General features: G+C 43.2%; 1 protein-coding gene across 4 annotated transcripts in view; it reads right to left on the reverse strand.

Annotated features, from left to right (window-relative positions):
• Positions 1–1,199: 1,199 nt before the first annotated feature.
• Positions 1,200–20,134, reverse strand: part of RNF2 (ring finger protein 2) — a 245,312-nt gene continuing 226,377 nt past the window's right edge. For all 4 annotated transcript variants that reach the window (XM_069641059.1, XM_069641062.1, XM_069641061.1 and 1 more), the window contains one exon: positions 1,200–3,187. In XM_069641059.1, the coding sequence (XP_069497160.1) occupies positions 3,086–3,187 (102 nt within the window). In that variant the 3' untranslated portion in view covers positions 1,200–3,085. The remainder of the gene's footprint in view (positions 3,188–20,134) is intronic.

Here is a 20,134-nt window from a genome sequence, read left to right on the forward strand (position 1 = left end):
ATGTCATTTGATCAGACATCAGTGGGACTTAAACGCAAATGCCAATTTACAAGGTTAGAATTCTCCACAGTTAAAAATGGCCTTACAGTAAATGTAAAAAAAAAAAAAAAGAAAATAGAATATCATGATTTTATATACAAAAAAGTCAGGGGAAAAAGCATTCATTTACTTATTTTCGATGTGGCGTCTTTGCAACCGATACAAGCGTGTGTATATGTATATATATTTGGGGGTCTGCACCAATGATAATGTTAGAGAAGTGCCTTATTTGAAGGAACTGAAAGTGAAGGCAAGGACAGCAGCTGCCCATGGCCAAAATATAAATGGGAGATCCAGAAAAAGGTTTTGTGCCTCCCGGTTATTATTTACTACAACAAAAAGTAGTTCTGATGCGGATATATGGTGTAGAAACTAAATGAATGCTGACAGAGGTCCATTGGAACAGACTAGAAGGTATATATTGGAAGAAGGTGCTTGCCCTACCTTCAAGGCATCTCAGTTCAGATCAATCGATACAAGCTTGGCCTCCTTTCATTAGCTACGATGGTAAGATGGCAAGCCTCGACTCTCCTGAGGAAATGTTAACTGGGATATACCAATGGGATTTTGTTAACTTGGGCAGTCCTCTTTAGGGCGGAGACAGACTGATGGGCACGTAAATGGAGGGATGACTGTTATAAGGTGATGGAGGCAGCGTTATCTCTAGGGAAACTGATGTTAACTCCGGGCAGGGCAAAATGTAAATTGTTATTCGATTTTTATTTGATGTTGACATTTTATTGTAATAGGTGTTTTCGAAGTATTCTATCTCTTGCTCCGGATTTTTATGAAAATGAATTGATTCTTGTTTTTTTATGATTAATGTTTTGTTATTGTTGGCTTGTTTGTTTTCCTTGTATGGCGATTGTAACGTTAAACATTTCCGCCATTAAACAATTTTTAAAAAAGTGGTACTGCATCATGAAAAGCATTTCTGAGAAATGTGTTTGCAAATAATGCTTTCAGGGCACATTATTCAGTAAGGAAATAGATTGCATTTTTACCAGTTTCCAAATAAACTTTGCATCTAAAAAAGAAGAGGGGCATTTTAAAGTGTGTCATTATGACCCTAATAACACTACAGATTATAAAAAGTCAATTAATGAAAAATACCTTTCATGTTAAGATGCATACAATTAAAATAATACCTCACACAAATATCAATGTACAACAGATGTTTTATCAATTGCCTATATTTTTAAACAAGAACATAAATACTCAGTAAATTAACCATTGCTCTGAAGCAAAAATGGTGTCCACAATCCGCCTGAACATTTTTATACAAGTAATATAGATATTTAAAGGTGGGGCGGGGGGATCGGGGGGGGGGGAACAAGTACATTTTCTATACATATACACAACTCAGCTCCACAATCATCTCTTTCAATTCTGTACCAAGTTCTAGTATAAACTACAATTATAATTGGAGATTTTGCAGCTACAATAACTAATTATGTTGTGTCCTCACATAATCCTACAGATCACTTAAAATAGGCTTATAGCTGGTGAACATGCACATAGATAAAACATGGCACCGTAACAAACACTGCAATAAAAAAAAGGTACCGGTCAGGCCCTAGAACTCAGTGGCTCGGTTTTAATTTCATGGCACAGTTTACAATATTGTTTTTAGAAACCTTCATAGCTTTCCTTTAAAATACAAAAAAACTATATTAAATTGTGTACGAAAAGAGCCAATAGAGTTTACATGCAGGACTCGGCATAGGGAGCAACGATCGAAAGTGACCGTTTAGTATTTACAAAGACTTGCTATGAAAGAACGGTGATGGGCACTTTTGTTGTAATTTGTGTTTGATAGAAGTAGCTTTTTGCTCCCAATTCAGTACTAGAAGAACTTTGGGAGCTGGAAGTGAAATTTACATGGGTTCCAAAACAAATGATGCATGTTGGACTTGTTAAACTAGAGACAAACATTCACTAAGAACATAAGCCTCAAAAGTTCAGTTCAATTTAACAAGTGCTGAAGGTGTGGAGGTACACGAAGAACACAGACCTGTAAGTGCTCAGCCACAGCTCTTGGTATCACTTGTTCAAAACTAGCTGCCAAGACATTTTTGGTACAGGTTTGCCCAGTGGTGGAGCGACAGGATAAATACTCAGTTCAATGCAAAAATGGAGAATTGCAAATGGTATAATTAAAAGTAAAAGACAGAAATTGCACAATCTGTAAAAGATAGAAATCCTGCAATTGGTAATCCATTGCACAGAGTAATCTGCGGCAAGTACATCACGCTAACAGACTATTTAAAAAACGGACAGAGAAACCTGCATTAAATATAGGTAGAGTATTGCAGGAGTTTGAAAAAAAATACAGAAACTGTTTCATGTCACTAGAATTACTTTTGAGAGTGGTGTAGTCTGTAGTTTGACCTCTTGAAATTGTACCCTTTACAACTTTGGTTGACACAAAGGTGTTTCTGCTACTTAAGTCAGTTCATTAGTTTGAAGTAAGCTTCTGTCGAACACCTCTCAAAGATCCAAGATTTGCAAATGGAGATTAACTGGGATAATAAAAACAAAATAAATAATCCAAAGTAATTGTTAAAAAAATAAATAAGAACCAGGACCCAATTTGCGCCTGTTCGGACTGTAAAAAGGATTACAAGAAAATGGTGCCCATGAGTGGAACTGTGGTACAATGCTGGTAGAAGATGGTGGCCATCTTGTAAGAAAGCCATCAGGTTTCATTCTGTAATGCAATTTAATCCAGTTGGTGCTTTCAAAGAGGTTGCTTTAAATTTCAGCTGAAGATATTTTGTCTAGAATACCCAAAATGAGAGACAATCTAGTATGTGACATGTTCATATGGAGATATTCAGCCTTTCTCCAAAATAGCAAAGGAATGTAATTAGCAAAATGAAGCAAAAAAAAAAAAGCAGAACGTGAGTTCAGCCAATAACGTGAAGATATTGCCGATCTTTCAATGTGTGTTTTCTTGATGAAAAGGATGCTGATGCCAATCTTTCAATGTTAAGAAAGAACTATAAAAGGGTGTCAGTCTTTTTTTCCAGCTATCATACAAAGATTATTTGTGCTCCTTTGTAGGTGCATAATACAGTTCCATGGGTTTGTTCACTTTCCAATACTTTTCACTGACCAGTTCCAAAGAAAAAGAGCCATTCAGCACCTGATTGGGAAAAACAAAAGAAATTAGCAAGTAGTCAGACTAAGACCATTACTATGCAGGAGTTTACTGAAAGATTAATTCTTAAGATGCACACATTGATCTAAGTATCAAATAAGGAGCAGAATCTCTGAAAGGCCAAACATTGGGAGAGATGGAATGTGTTTAATGAAGATAAACAGAATCTGATAAAATAGAAAGTGACCTTCCATAATACTGCAAGTTCAATGTATGTGTTAATTTCAAAGAAAAAAGGGGTACATTTCAAAATGTGCTTTTCAGGTTTTTACTTTTAAGTAATGGCTCTGTTTGGGTGCATGTGTTCAACAAATAAGGATTAGAGGAAGCACACTCAAGTATATGTCCAGTTCTGCCAGGCTAAACCCAAATCATCCAGACCCATCAATTGATCAACCATGATGAAGTGAGCAAAGCCAATATCCCAACATGCCTAGACCAAGTGTGCATACATAGACTGTGCTTTATGTGCTCCAACATGACCAACACAAAGAAATATGGTGCTGGGTGGCATAGAAGCCAACAACTTTATTCATTTAGCCACCCGTCTTCCCTGGAGCTACTCGCAATGCAGAAAGTTGGTGACCTAAGTGGTCTCTTTGACTATGGCCAGGCCTTCTGCCCCAAATTAACAGTTACATTCCCTGCATGATGTCACCACTTCTTCAAACAAACAACCCAGTGTAATTCACCAGACCTTTGGGTCAAGGCATGGTTGGGCTATTCTTATGTGATCTAGACTCATTAGCAAATTATAACAAATACAACATTTGTCAGCCATATGAGCTTTCATTTTTAAACACCAGAGCCACATCAAACCTGCTTTTAAAGCACTCAATCGCTCCCTGTGCAATTTAGGATTACATTAAAAGTTCTCTCACTTTATCTAGAGAAATTGGAACGCCATTATAGACCTACTGGAATATTTTCCTCTTAACATGACAATCATCTGCCAGCATGAATTCAACTAGCAGAAAATGGGGGCAGCTTTCCAGGGGCACATGAACTAAAGCTATGGAATACCTACAATGTGTCCCTTGGAACAATCATCTACTTCTGGGAAGTGCGAGGGGTCAGAAACGAGAGACTGACACAAAGTTGTATTTTCCTCGACCTATTTTTTAAGATTAAAGGGGATGGGATCAATGCCCATCTGTCCTCTATCATAACCAAAATACTCCTACCTAACAAACTAAAAGCTAAAGCAGGATGACCTTGTGTCCAAATGTAACCAACCCTCACACTAGTGCCTACAATCAAAGTGCATAAGGTAAATATGTCTGTTTTTAGTTCAACCAAAATATTCAAAAGTTCAAACTAAGATTTCTCATAAAGCAATCCTTGTGACCAGGGTTCGATTCCCTTCCCCTGAATCAATCCAAGACGACTTTGGCAAGAGTTAAGCTTCAACAATGTTCTATTCAGTTCAATGAAAAAGGTTAATTTTATCCAACACTAATTTCAAATGGGTAAAGAAAATGTCTCTTGCACAAAACACTTGTTCAAAACCAAAGCACCTGTTTCTTCCACAAAGTCTTCTTTTCAAGTAGCAAAAATGACTACTCAGAAAAAGTCTGCAACCCTTCTTTCCATCCTTGTCTGTATATCTTTGTCAGGACAGCACAGCAAATGTCTCTCGTTACAAAACAGTTTGTCAAAAAAGTAATGAAAAGGTAAACCTTCTTTACTACGTACTCTTTCTAGGAAAAAGGCTTTCTCCTTGAAGGCAACTATTTCTTTCCTGGTTCACCCGCCTGGTAGGAGTTGTTTCCACTTCATATACAAACCTTTTATGATAGCAAAGTTCTCTTCTTGACAACAACTGTTCTTTTCCTGGTTTACTCGCATGCCAGGAATGGTTTTAACTTCACACAACTCTCAATGGTTTCGCTGCTTCTTGCACTGGAAATGTGGGTTCCAGGTTTCCCTAAACGGCCATCCCATCTGAGGAGAATTGTAGCCTATTTGCCCTTATTTTCTACTTAGTCGGATTTCACAATTGTCTTTGAATTGTAATTGTCCCTACAGAGCGCCCCGGGGTTAGCTCTCTCTCTAGGTAAACTCACGGCTTCCTTTGGCGTCTCCAGGTGCTTTCACAGGGCTGCGATGCAGTCTCAATCTCAGGCCACTGACAGACCCTCTCCAGTCGGTCAGCGCTGTTGACAGCTCTCTGGTGATTTCTGCTGCTCACACAGCACTTCCCAGGGGCTTGCCAGGCTCCACTGGGTCTTCAGGTACACCACTCTGCTGGAGCGGTCCTTGGTGCCTCGGGAACACTTCTCCCTCGCCGATGGGCTTCTCGCACCTCAGAGTTCTTCCCCGCTTCTGCTTCCCGCTGCACAAACTCAGCAGAATCCTGCAACTTCTTCTCCAACTGTGACCTCTGCTGTGGCGTTCGCTTTCGCTTCTGCTGCTCCTGCCTCTTTCCTTCCTATGTCTCTCATCTGCGGCTTAGCTTTCAATTTAAAGGTCCTGCTTAGCTGGTTGCAATAGAAACATCTAGACCGCACAGTCAAGTTGACATCCTCAGTGATCCACATCAACTCTTGCCTCCTCTTCCTTGCCCCAGTACTATAAGCATTCTGAGCATTAAGTCCATAATGTTTCTCGGTTTCCCAAAGTCACTTTGTTTCAACTGACGGTTAGAGGAAACAGCAGATCTCATACGAACTTTGTGTGCAACAACATTAAGTTTAGCACTTTTACCTAAAGACAGAAACATTGCAGTCGGGGGTACCACCTGTGATCCATATATTCCCAAAGTGGAAAACGTATTATGTTTAGGGGGTCACCCCCCCCAAACAGCCATCTCCTCACATTTGATCCTACCTCATAATACTACCCTAAGGGTCAGGATCAGGTAGTGGCTACCTTCCCCTGGCCGCATGGGAGGAGACTTTAGGCTGGGGATCAGTGGTGACTCCGCAGGGTCATAGAAGTCTCCTGAAAACTGAACCAAAGAGCGTGAATACCAAATGCATGGCTTCCATATTATGTTTAAGATTAACAAGAGCCTTCAGAAAATCATCTTCCGGTTTGGCAACAAAATGCCGGAATGTATTACTGCTGAACATACGATCCATCAAGGACTTGTATGCATTTACAAAGAAAATCAAGACACTGTTAGTGCAACTTTTGTCTCAGATTCCCATGCTGCGTTTGACCAGCAATTTGTAGTGGCACCTTGTATTGGATTGGCCCGGCAAACTATTAAAAACAAGCCGTCAACCAACAACTGGGTGATGGGGTATCAGTGAAGATGAGCCGGGTGGTCTACGACGACTCACCTTTTGCCTATTAACAAACAACTCCTAACTGCTAAATGTCAGCTGTTGTAGACCATGTACAATGTTTCTCTTTCTAATCCAGAATATAAATGTGATGCATCAAATTTGGAACATTCAATCATGCTAAGCCTTCACAAAATACTGTGCAACTCATCCAGATGTATTTATTTTGTATCAGTATTTAGTTGCTGGAAATGAAAAAAAGCATTGCCAAGAAGCACCGCTCAAAAGGCATATTGATGGGTGCAGCAGTGCAAATTGTCGACTGCGCACCTCAAACCTACCCCATCCAAGAGCAAATTTGTACTCATTGTTCCCTTCACTATACAAATTGTCCAACAGTGGCTCAATGATATGCACCTGGAAGGATTTAATCTCTAACTCTAGGATTCAGCAAAATCCTCAGGCTTAACCATTGACAGCAGCCTGTCCTTTCAGAAACACATAGCCAAGAAGGACCAAATGGCCTGGCTTCAAATCGCCACCCTTTGCAAAATCAATCTCTTTCATCCTGCTGCAGGACATCCGGATTGTAGTGCAGGCCGTTCTGGTCTGTGAGGAGTCAGAAATGTGAGACGGAGAAGTAGATATTGTTGGATAAATTGGCTACTTGTGAGAAAACTCTGAGGGTGAGAAAAACGCCTAACCCAACAAGGATTTCCCTACCTCTCAAACTATGGCTAAAGGAAAATTACCTAATGTCCAAAGGTATCCGTCCCTCACAATCATACATTCAACAAAATCATACAGGGTTTATTTGGCTGTTTAAACTTCATAAAATAACATTTAAACTCAAACATACAAATTATAAAGATAAATCCCTGTAACCAGGGTTGAATCCCCTTCCCCAGGATCAATTTACGATTTTCAACCAAAAGTTCAAAAGTAGGACAGTTCTTTTCAATAACCAGGTTCCACTCTAAATATAACAAAGTTATTTTCATCTTTTCATTCCATACATCCTTGTTTGTTTTATTTACTTATAATGCGCACCAAACCCGAAAGTAACCGGGCGCAGCAGTACAGAATATGCGAGGCATGGGGTTACATAGTTGCAGATTACAAACAAGAACAAAATATATACAAGCCATAGAAGGTTAATAGGCAGTTCCAGACAAGGATAGAATATATACAGACAGAATATATACAGAAAGAGTATATACAGGCCGTAGAGGAAAGTTTCAGAGTACAGACAGGTTAGTCTATATGTGGACACAGGAGGGTACACCCCTTGCCTGAAGGGAAGTAGTACAGATGGGTTACAGGATAGTGATTTTATCTGTATATACACTAGGAGGTATCAGAGGTGTGGTAGGAGCTTTTGAGCAACTAGTCGTCAGCGGCCTTCAGTAGGTTAATGTAATTGGATCTGAATTTCAGAAAAGGCTGTTCGTCACGTGAAGAATGTGGCAATTAATTCCATAGTTGGGCTGCTCGGACCTGGAAGATGCCTCCAACAGCCTTAACTAGCCTGTATCTAGGTATGATAAGGCTATTGACATTAGTAGTTCTTGCTGGTCTGGTGGAGCTTCTCTTTAGGAATCTGTCCGTGAGATAGCTAGGTGCGGCATTGTTCAGAGCTTTACGAATGAGGGATGCAACTTTTAAATGAATTTTGTTTTGTGTAGAAAGCCAATTGTTTTGGTGCCTAATCTTCGTTATGTGCAATCTTTTGGATATGCCAAGAGCTGTTCTCGAGGCATTATTTTGTAGGATTTGAATTCTGTGGATGATAGATTTGTTGACACCGATGTATAGAGCATTGCAATAGTCGAGCCCGGATAGAATCAATGCTCTAGTTAGGATAATGCAGTTGTCATCTGAGAGAAATGTTTTCCCTATTCTAACGAGCTTACAGCTGTAAACTGTGGCTGATGCCATGTATTTTACCTGTTTATCGAAGGAGAGTGTAGAGTCCAGATAGAGGCCAAGTGTCTTCACCGGTTTATAGTGATAAAATCGAAAACAAAAAAGTCGAATGTCAAAATGTCGAAAAAAAAGGTCGAATTTTTTTTTATTACGTTTTTTATTTGAAATGGGGGGGGGTTCTCCCCATCCCCCACCCCTTTTTTTACCCATTTTTTTTTTTATTCCCGGACCCCAAAACAAATATATAATTAAAAAGAAGGGAATTCGACTTTTCTTTTTCCCCCCGACATTTATTTTTCGACATTATTGTCATTTGACTTTTTGTTTTTCGACATTTTGACTGACCACCGTCTTCACCCCCTTGGACACCTTAATGATATTGACATCAATCTCAAAAGAGGTGCAAACTTGACGTAGTTTTTTTAAGATTGGAGTGAGTACCTAGGATGATTAACTCAGTTTTATCATCATTCAAGCATAGACCGTGGGTTGCCATCCATGCCCAGATGATGAGATACACTCTATTGCTAGTTGTAATCCCTGTAGTGTAGGTGATACCAAGAAGGTCCAGATCATCGTCCAGACCTTCACTTGGCAACTTGATTGTCTTATTTCCACACAGGATTTGTCAATCTTCAAGACAATTGTTAAAGTTCCACAGACTTCTCTTTGACAACCCCAAATAACTCCACACCAAGTGAGTGATTAATATAATATTTTTTTTAATTGAAGGTTAATCACTTTTCTTTGCATCACATTTCTTCTTCATAAGTAACAGTTTTGCCAGGATAGTTTTACCATAGTTCATCATAACATCAGTGTAACTGCCACTTCCTTTCCACCACAAACTTCTACCATATTGCAGTACTTAACCAACTTCTTCCTTGACTAGTCGCCTGCCAGGGTTTAACCATTAATTTTCCCTTTCCTGGTGTATTCGCCTGCCAGGATCGAAACTTCTATTTCTACTACTTGTACTCCGTGATGAGGCTTGCTTCAAACTTTCAACACTTAAATCCTCTATGGGAAAGATGAATTAACAATTGCTGCTTTGACTTTCAACAACAAAGGTGGGGGTATATAACTTCTTCCACAAGGATACTGCATACATTGACAATGATTCTCATATTGATTTGTTTGCCCCAGGCAATGCAGGTTACATTTCTCTCCGCCATGAGCATTCCTAGAACAAGGGCGTTTCTCCTGCCATCTTTGGTTTCCTTCTACATCACCTATTAGCTGTTGATAATGTAGTTTACAATGTCTCCTTTTTGAGTATCCCTCTTTAGGAAAGTTGTATCCCTTTGAGTTTATAATTGCCCTTCTTTGGCTTAGGCTATGCTGGTTACAATCTTCTCTTAAGAGCAATCTCCCATTTTGGCAAATTACATTAACTTTGTTTGAATATTGTCACCTTTTGGTTTAGGCAATGTTGGTTACAATATTCTTCTACTCATTCCCTCTTAATATGAGAGTTGCGCCTAATTTATTTCAATTCAACAGTTCGGTATTAACCCTTTAAGTGCCATGGGTATTTCTCCCCAGTGCCAGGGGCTTTTTTGGTGATTTCGGTATGTGGCCATTGAATGGCTTGTAACTCTTTTGTTACATGAGATATCTCGGCCAAATTTGGCTCCTTTTTTCCCCACATGTAGGCGGTCGTAACGCCACCCAGGAATCCTAGGTTGCTGTAGGGGGGTGAGGGAAAATACCCAAAAAGGGGGAAAATGTTGGGTTTTTTCAAAAAATGCCAATAAACTGATGTACAAAATAGCCTGTGTTTTTTTATTTGTAAGAGCTAGGAACAAATAGTTTGCTGTGCTGAATTCCCCAATTTCCTGGCTTTCAGGAACAGGTTGAGTGGAAACGGAAAAAAATTATTTTGATGTGGTTATCAACCGTTTTGTGAGAGGGAGGCAATTTTGGCCATTTTTGCCAATTGGACATGCATGGATGGAATGGAAGAAAAGGGTAGGAAAGCCGATTTGGAGGATGGAAAGGCATATATTTCTGAAAAGTAGACAAAATTCCAAGTTTAGGAAGGGGTGATTTGCGTAGGTCAGGCAACAACTAGGTAGGGGAAACTGCCATAGATTGGGGGAAAAGCGGGAAAATGACCGAAAAAAAAGGTATGTGTTGGACATGGTTGGCTTGGTACGGCAATGGCTTCTATGAATTTTGAGAAAAGCAATGCTCCGCTACATTCCCCCGACTCTTGCCGTTAGGAGAGCACACATTTTTTGTAGTGTTTTACAAAACAAGCAATACCACAAGCCAAACACTGAGCCATGGTACATCGGAGTGTTACGCTCACGGCCTGAACAGACGCACTTAGCATGTGTAAATCGGGAAAACCAATGTGGTGAGGAACGGCAAGAATACATTTTTTGAAAGAGCACAGGCAGACCTTTTCAAGGGTAGGTGACTTGTGCAGATTACAAAAGAGTATGGTGCCTAAAGCAGCGACTAAAAATAGGTCACATTTGGGAAATGAAAGGGTTGTGTGACAAAGGGCACCAGCAAATGGGTCAAAACGTTATGAAAACCACACAAATATGGCCTACCGTCCCGCGTTTCCACAGGTGTCCTGATGAAAACGGTACTTCACATGTGTGGGTGCACCTACCTGGGCGCCAAGGGGAAAGCCTAAAACAAAAGTAACCCCAAGTCTGTTTTCAGACCGGAATTTTAGATGCTCTGCCGACCGGCACACCATACAGATATGGGCCTCGGGTGTCCAAGCCACCAAGGAAAACGGGGAACCCCATGCATTTCCGAAAAGAGGACACCTGTGGGAATCCGCAGAGGTATGATTTCCCCAAATCGCTCCAGAATTTATTACCCAGACACCCACGCAAAGTCCGAAATGTGGGGAAAAAAAACGCATATTCCGCACATTTCGCTCGGCTCACCCATTGAAACACGCCCCCAACAACACATGGGGGCGCAAAAGGAAAAGGGTAACCCACTGGTAACCCCAAGCCTTTCGCCACTGCCCATTTTGTTCATGTGGCCAACTTACAGATTTGGGCCTAGGGTGTCGAAGCCAACAAGGAAAACAGGGAACCCCAGCCATTTGGGGTGGGGGGGGGGGCCATCACAAAAGGTGGGGCAGGACCTCCTATAGATGGGGCAGTAGGGTTTGGGCACCCTGGGGCAGATTGGCACACTAATGTGACCATCTGCGCCAAGCGAACTTGGGTAAACAAAAAAAATACAAAATTGTAGGCTGCATTTTAGGGGGGGCTGAGGGCCACCCTAAATTGGCAGCGAATGTTGTACTGCAACCGGGGGTGGCACCCACCCCCGCACCCCAAATGGATTGCCCCACCTCATGCAACCCCCCCTTGGGGCAGATAGGGGGGGCCCCACCTCATGCAACCCTCCCTGGGGTCAGATGCCCCTTCCTAGGAGCAGATATCTGCCCCCAGGGAGGGTTACAAGGGGTGCCCCCCTTTCTACTTCGGTTGGGCGTTGCAGGAATCGAGCAAAGCAGAGTGCCAAAACCGACGAGCCGGCTCGTCAGTGGCAACCTGGAGCAGTTTCCACTGACGAGCCGGCTCGTCGGTGGCACTTAAAGGGTTAAAAAACGTCATTCTGACACAGCAGTCTATTTTGGAGCGCCCCGGGGTTACCTAGCTATGGCTGACTCACCAGTACTTCCTTGCATCTCCTTTGGATCCACTACTACTGTCTCTCCGCTTGTCGGGATTTCTATGGTGCATGACAGCTCCGGTTAAACTCCTGGTGGTTGCACTTCCTATACACTGGGCTTTCATTTTCTCCATACACACTTCGGTGAATGCCACACACCGGAGCAGAATGCAGGACATGGCAAGCTTCTCTCTCCATCGAGACAGCAAGTCTCAGTACCGTTTCCCGTTGCACGTTCTCTGCATTTTACAGGATTCACGACCTCTGCCACTTCCTCGGCACGGCGTGCCGCTTCTAACACACAGGTAGCCCTGTCTTCTACTTCTTCCTGCTGCTTCTGCTGTCTCCACTGCTTCTTAATAACCTGCACCTGAAGCACCTTTAAATGTTTAAAGGTCCAGCGCAGGTGTGCGTCATTAAAACCACTAGACCGCTCACTACAGTTTGACAACTCTGAATCCCTCTTCCTCATCTCAGTACTAAGAGCATTATGGGACTTGAAGTGCATAATGTTGTTAGTTTTAACTTTAGAATCTCAACTTCACAATAAGCCATTAAAAATGGTATGCTCATTAGGGACATTAGAGTGATCTCCCATTCCTCCTTGTTAGGTATGAATTAGTGCAGTCCAACTGGTGTGGGACTACACAAGACTTATCTCTTGTTATTAGGCAACCCACCTGTTAATATAGGCCTGTGCTACACAGGTTGGTAGTGTGACTTTATACACAAGAATATTTAAAACATTCTTTAAAAAGCAGTAATTAGCTGTAACATTAATCCTAATTTAGGATTCAATTAAAAAAGTGAACAATAAAGCATGCAAGTAATTCATTTATATGTGATGTCAATTGAGGTCAGTATAACATTTATATAGGTAACACCTTTGCAATATTGAGTTATTTAAGGAAGGAAAGGTTTAGATCAGACCAGACTGATAGGTTGTAAGAACAGTTAGATTCCCCCAAAGGAATGCAGGCAGTCTATTATCCAAGCATTAAAGTGTTCAACATTTAAAACCTGTGAGGCAACAAGCACAAAAATACGTAAGGAAGGAGGCCTTTAGGGAGCCAGGACAGCCAAAGTCAATGGGCAAAGTCAAAGTACTGATGCTCTTTTTCTTAGAAATGTTTTCTTAAATGGTCAATGTTCAAAAGAGAAATTACAGCAACTCAAGAGGGTTCACCTTTAGAAAGCACAAGCTGGAAGGCCAGTGCAGGTAAGTTGAGGTCAACTTATTGTAGGGTTAAATCGCACTCCCAAAGATAGGAAGCACCCCAAATGGCAAAAGGATAATGTACCCCAAGCACCACAGTACCTTTGAAATGAAGTTGTTCCAGTTGGATGCTTTAAGGATGCAATGCAGTGTGTACCCTTGTTCCTGGTGACGAAAGGGAGGACGTCTGGCAAGCTCCTGCGGCAACACTCGAGAGAGGGACTCAGCAGCAATGGATTACTGTTGATTCAGCGGCTCTTTGTGGTTTAGGTGCCTTTTTCTCAGCACCAAAGAAGAACGAAAAGCTCTGGATTGCCTTGATCTCTCGGTCCTGGACTCTGGCGAGGGGACTCTGGGCGTGGATTTCTGGTATCTGTAGGGTCCTCTGGATGCCCATGAAAATCTGTCCGGATTCGTACTTCAGAAGACAATTGACTCACAGGTGATCGAGCTACCTCGAGTATTGGGCTTCTGCAGTCTTGGAACATCGCAGCAAGTCGGGGGTTGCGCCAAAATTTGTCTCGAGGCTAGTTGGTCCTACCAGCCTAAGGGAGGAAGTCCTCCTTTATGAGTCTTCCATGTCGATTTGAAAATGGGGTCAGCAAAACTGCAGGGCTTTGCACCAGGCACTTTGTGGTCCAGGATGGTGCTGCTGGCGTTTTCTCTCGTCTTCTGCTTCCGACTCACCGGCTTTGCTGAACTCAGCGTTTCTTTTGCCGCTGGAGTCAAGGACAGAACCCCAATGGCAACCACGTCTCCCCGCCCTGACAATCAGTGCGGGAGGGTTCCATGTACAGCTGACATCCGTCACAACACTCGCCAGTTGCGATTCACAGTCTTATGTTTCTTTCATCGGAGGCTTCGCGGGTCTGGGTTGAAAAAGGCAAGGGCAACTCCCTCCTTGACGTTCTTTCAGGTGTCGCTGCCTTTCTCCTCCGTTTGAACTGTTGTCCTGGAATAGCCGCTTCCTTGTGCATTCAGCCTTGCTCTCCATGTGCTCTGCATTTTATCTCAGTGGGGAAGGGAAAGGGCATTCGGGTGTGTGTAGTTGTTGGCAATTGCCTGATTCTGCCTGACCCTTGTGTTGGGACATGTCGGGTAAACGGTTCTGGTATCAGTCTGTTGTCGCTCACGGTGTGAGAAAGTGTTCGTATTGGAAATGGGGGTAGGGAGTGGGGGGTAGAGTTTCTAAGTATCCCACTGAGCAGGATGAGGACAGGGTGTCCATAGGGAGGGGATACCGCGTCTCACCCTTCGGTGTCCCACTTCCACTCCCTGAAGACCCCCCCTCCCCCCATCCAGGTGATCCTCCCACACTGGTCCACCTCCAGGAACTGGATCCAATAGCAATGGGCGTGTCCTGGCCACCTGGATGACAGATCCCCAGGGACTACCGGGTGAGACACCTTCAGGTTTCTCACACTAGGTAGTAAAAAAGAAACCGCTGCCACCCACCATTCAAGTGAGTTAGTGCGGAGGAATGGGTTCAAGGAGTCACTATGTAAACCCCCAGCACTCCACATAGGGTGGTGTGCGCTAGACCCATAAAGTAAAGCTAAGTAAGCCAGGGGTCATCTAACTATTCTTGGGAACAGTTCACCCAAGAAAATGTAGTTCAACATTAAGAGAAATCCAAGAGACTTCTCAGTGGCACTGCACAAAAGGTGAATTGTGTCACAATGCAAAAGCAGATGCCTATGGAGTTTACCAGACTCCATAAAACAGTAACAAACATAGAAAATCAGTCAGGAGAACACAGGAGTGTTTCAGGAGTAAAAATTAAAAAGCCCACAGTCCAGCAAAAGAGCCGGGGGTCTCCAAGGTTAAATGGAATTGGCACAGAAATTAAAATTCTCCCCAACACTCCTGACATGAATGTGATCCTCCCACATAATACCACCAGCAGGGTCAGGATGAGGTAGCGGCTGCCTTTCCCTGGCCACATGAGAGGGGGTCCAGGCCAGGGTCTGGGATAATCACCTCTGATTCATCACAGGTCTTACACATCAATGGGGGAAATTCCCTTATGAAGATGCTCCCAGCAGCTCACTTGGCTTCCATAAAAGCAGTCCACCACGCTGTAGCTTGTCTTATTAAAAGGTGTGTGGGAATTCCACTGAATCACGGAGTTCTATGTGAACTACATTGGCATCCTCTCTATGCCCGGAAACCTTTGAAGACTGCATGTATCATCTGCAAAGCAGTTACGAGTAGCACACCAGGGTACATGGTGGCTAAGATCCACATATGTGTTTGCACATGCTCCTTGCATAGCAAATCGACCAACAGGCCCGAAGCACAACTCACCAGCAAAGAGGACTCGCAAACAATCCTTTCGATTGTCAAGCACCCACCCTTTGGAACACGATGCATGCATCGGCTTGGAATACCCCAACAATTCTCCAATTTAGCAATTCTCTAAATCCCTCAAAACATGGCTTTTTCAACAACACCTAACCAAGGACCAATCCCAGCCGATGTCCATATGGACACAGACCATAGCTAACAGTACTGCGCTACTTTACAAGATGTCAGCCCTTACGCTGGCTACACTGTAAAGCGCTCCGCTGCTCTCGAGCTAGGTCTGCGCTTCCAACAATAAAATATAAATACAGTAGTCGTGCCAGGACGACATGATGATACTATAAAAACACTAAGTAAATAGACAAATGAACAGTTACAGGAGCAGAAGGCGGCAACTGTTCTGTCATGACACCATATTTCAGCTTCAAAAGAAAACGAGTGGATGGTAGGTGTTAGGTAGAAATGTGTAGAGTCCAACTGGTGTGGGACTTCACAAGACTTCACTCTTTGTATTAGGTAACCCACCTTTTAATATAGGCCTGCACTACACAAGTTGGTAGTGTGACGGAGCAGTCAGGCTTATTTTAAGAGGGCAAATGTGAGCTGTAGAGCTGTACAATGAAATCAGTAAATACAGGTATCCAAGTAAACACTTGCAGCAACTAATAGTAACATTAATCCCAAAGTTAGGATTCAATGCAACAAGAGCAATAAAACAGGTGAGTAAACTTTTCATATGTTATACATATTCCAGTACATTGGGTGATATCATTTGAGGTCAGTAATAACACTTATTTGTGATCACCATTGCAATATTGAGTTATAAGCACACCTGTGCTTATCCCAGATACCTGCGTGAAGAACAAACAATGGTGCACTAGTGTCCAAAATGCACTAAACAACAAAGTCATAGGCCTTCAAACCAAAATTAGAAACAAGAAAGACTCCTTCACCAAATCAACCAACCCCATTAATACCCCCCCAAGCACTTCACCCACTCACCTCCCACCCAAAACCAATCGCCTCAGCTCCTTCTCAGCCTCAAACCATCTAACTGTAAAGGTGAACTCTGTCCCCCACAAATCATTAAAGATGCGGCAAGAGACCTTTCGCCATTCATCACCAGACTCATCAACGCCTCATTCTCATCAGGAACAGTCCCCAGTAACCTCAAAGAGTCCTGGGTCCTCCCCCTCCTTAAAAAACCTTCCCTTGACCCCTCTATCCCGACCAACTACAGACCCATTACCACCGTCCCCTTCCTACTCAAGATACTAGACAAGACAGCATACCAACAAATCCAAAAACACCTGGAAACAAACCACCTCCTAGGTACGCGACAATCAGGCTTCAGACCCCTACACGGGACTGAAACAGCCCTCATTGATCGGAAAGCCCAAATAAACACCATCAGAGACAACGGTAAAACTGCACTACTACTCTTACTAGACCTCTCCGCGGCTTTTGATCTAGTGGACCACAAAATCCTATGCAATCATCTGGACTCAGCTGCGCACTTCTCCCAAGAAGCCATCAGCTGGATCGAGTCATTCCTCAGCAACAGATCCATGCATGTCTTCTCCACCACTGCCGCGGCCGACCCTATCCCCATCACATGCGGAGTCCCTCAGGGCTCCTGCGTCTCCCCCACTCTGTACAACGTGTTCACGAAGCCCCTGTTTGATGATCTAGATGGCCTGGGTATCACCTACACCAACTACGCGGATGATACACATATCCTCATCCTGCTGACGGGAGACTACAACCAGGATTTGGCCTTGGTGAACAAGGTGTACCTCATCATCCAGGCATGGATGGCTTCGCACAGTCTTAGCCTGAATGATGACAAGATGGAACTCATCATCCTTGGGTCCTCCACAAACATAACCAAATTAGAACAAAACTACACCAACTTCATCATAGACGGGAACCCGATCAAGGTAGCTAAAGAAGTGAAAACTTTAGGAATATACCTCGACTCCGCCCTAACCTTCCACAAACAGGTAAGCTCCATGGCATCTTCCACGGCCTACACATGTAAGCTTATAAGAGCAGCCACACCCTTCTTATCCCCCCAGAGTTGCATTACACTAGCCAGAGCCTTGGTATTATCCAAATTGGATTACTGTAATGCCCTCTACGTAGGAGCCAGCAAGCAAATCAACAAAATTCAGATGCTCCAAAACAACGCTCTCAGAGCAGTGCTTAACATCCCCAGGAGAGCCCACATCTCCAACATCCGGAAATCCCATAACTGGCTCAACACCTCAGATAAAATCTTGCTCAAAGTAGCATCGCTAACCCACAAATGTCTGAACAACGCTGCCCCACGCTACCTGGCAGACAGAATATGTAAACACACCCCCAACAGACCCACCAGAACCTCTAACGCAAACCTACTCATAGCCCCCAGGTTCAAACGCACCAAAATGGGTGGCAACAGCTTCCAGGTGAAGGCACCCCAACACTGGAACGCCCTACCACCATCCCTCAGGACACCCCAAACCTTTACACACTTTAGACGCAATTATATCCAATGGATAAAGAACAAAGATCACTAATACTTCTAACCCCACACTGCCACTATCCTAGAATGAATGCTTATCTGTAAACTCTTTAAAATATCTGTATTGTCCTATACCTCTCCTGTAAAACTACCCTTTGTACCTCACTGTAACACTGTAAGTGATATGTATAAGATATGTATAAGCAACCTGTAACCAAGCTTTGAATAACCATGCTGCTCATGCGCCCTCATACTCTCGGGTCTGGCGCAATACAAATGAATAAACTAAACTAAATAAGGAGGGAAAAGTTATAGTTCGATCAGAACATGCATTGTACTTTGAAAAACAGTTTGATTCTCTGAAAGGGATGTAGGCAGTCTTTTATCCCAGCAATAAAAGTGTTCAAACCTGTAAGGGAACAATCACTGCCAAAGCCAATAGGTTCAGAAGAACAAGTTACTTACCCCTGGTAACGTTCTTTCGACTGGCTGTTCCTCCCACGTATTCCTCATCTTTGATATATCCGATATCCAGCTTGAGCTGCTTTGGAAATATTTTTCAGCAGAGGGCGCTGTGCATCGATGCAGTCGGCTCAATGTCCCTTGTTAGGCAAGATTATATGCAGTACCCTTTGGGTGCACTACAACAACTCTGACCTCCTGGCAATAAGAACCCAACTTTTGGTATAAGCTTGTACTACACAGGTTGGTAGCGTGTTCGAGCAGCCAGGCTTATCTCAAGAGGGGTCAATGTGAGCTGTAGGGGAGTTACACAGAGATTCACAGTGACAAGTATTCAAATTAGCTCTTACACACAAGATTTCTTGAATAAACTATTATTAATTTATCAGTCAGTTAGAATAAGCCTTAATCAGAAGGGAGCAATATAAAAGCAACACACAAATACTCTTAAAAAATACCCACTCTTAGTTTCTAAATCGGTAAAGACCCTTTTGGGATGGCCCACAGTCACAACCTACACCCTCAGGTGACTTCCATAGTGAGGGTGCTGGGGACATTAATATCTTACTGTTTGCATTTAGAATAGTCTTGAAACTTGGTCAAAGGTAAGGGTTATTAGAACAAACAAGAGACCACAAATATTCTTAAGCAGGCAAATACTTTGGATCCCCTAAGCAGAGTCATTCAGTATAACAGGCTAAGCCAAAGTCAATGGATAAAAGTCTTATATGGGCTGAAGCACTTCTGGTAGGTAAGTAGAAAAGTATTTGCACAATGTTTTAGAAGTCTTTGAAGAAAAGAATCAAATGTAGGGCCACAACCTGTTTAGACTTGTGAGTAGTAGAAGATGCAAGCAACTCTACAATAAGAGGTAAGTTCTCTCAGACTTTACAGTACCTTTGTATTGAAGAAAAAGTGTCGGAGATGACTTCTGTTCCTGTGCAGCTCTGCAGATCTCTCTGTTCCTGGGCCTCAGTCGTGGGGACAAGAGGGAGGACTTCTGGGGACTCTTGCTCTGCAATGTGATGGTCACCGCTTGCAACTGGCAATCTTTCCAACAAGTGGCACTTCGGTGTTTCAGCTTCTCGGGACTACCGCAAACAGCAACACAGCGGTTTCTGGCTGTCAAGATGGACTTTCCTTGCTTCTGGGGTCCCGCACTGTTGAGGGGGCTCAGGCTCGGTCAGTCATGCTTCCTGGGAGTCCAGAGGATCTTCCTGGTGATCTTGGCCAACTTAAAAGCAACGCGCACAATCTGGTGTTCCTCTCCCTGGTGTTTCGGTTTCCAGCAGCAACTCTGTGGAAATGCAACCAGCTCCAAGAGAATGCCCAGGTGGCTTACTTTGGAGTTGATTGGTCCCACGAACTCAAGGGGAGAAGTCATCCTTGCAGGGGCTTCTCTGTTGATACAAATTTGGAGTTTCAGCACAGCTTCACCAAGCAAACCAACGGTCCAGGAGTTGCAGCAGGCGTCTTCAAGTTCTTCCAAGCCAAAAAGCTTTGCCTTTTATGCAGGTTTCTCCCATTCATTCCAGCCTAGCTGTCAGTCACCCGGCAAGGTAGCTGTCCTTGCCGAACAGTCAGCCGGCCAATCATCAAAGTGCATTTGGGTCTCCTAGGAGACTAAGCACAGA

The sequence above is a fragment of the Ambystoma mexicanum genome, chromosome 1q, assembly GCF_040938575.1.
Source record: "Ambystoma mexicanum isolate Mex_15411 chromosome 1q, UKY_AmexF1_1, whole genome shotgun sequence".
NCBI lineage: Eukaryota > Metazoa > Chordata > Amphibia > Caudata > Ambystomatidae > Ambystoma > Ambystoma mexicanum.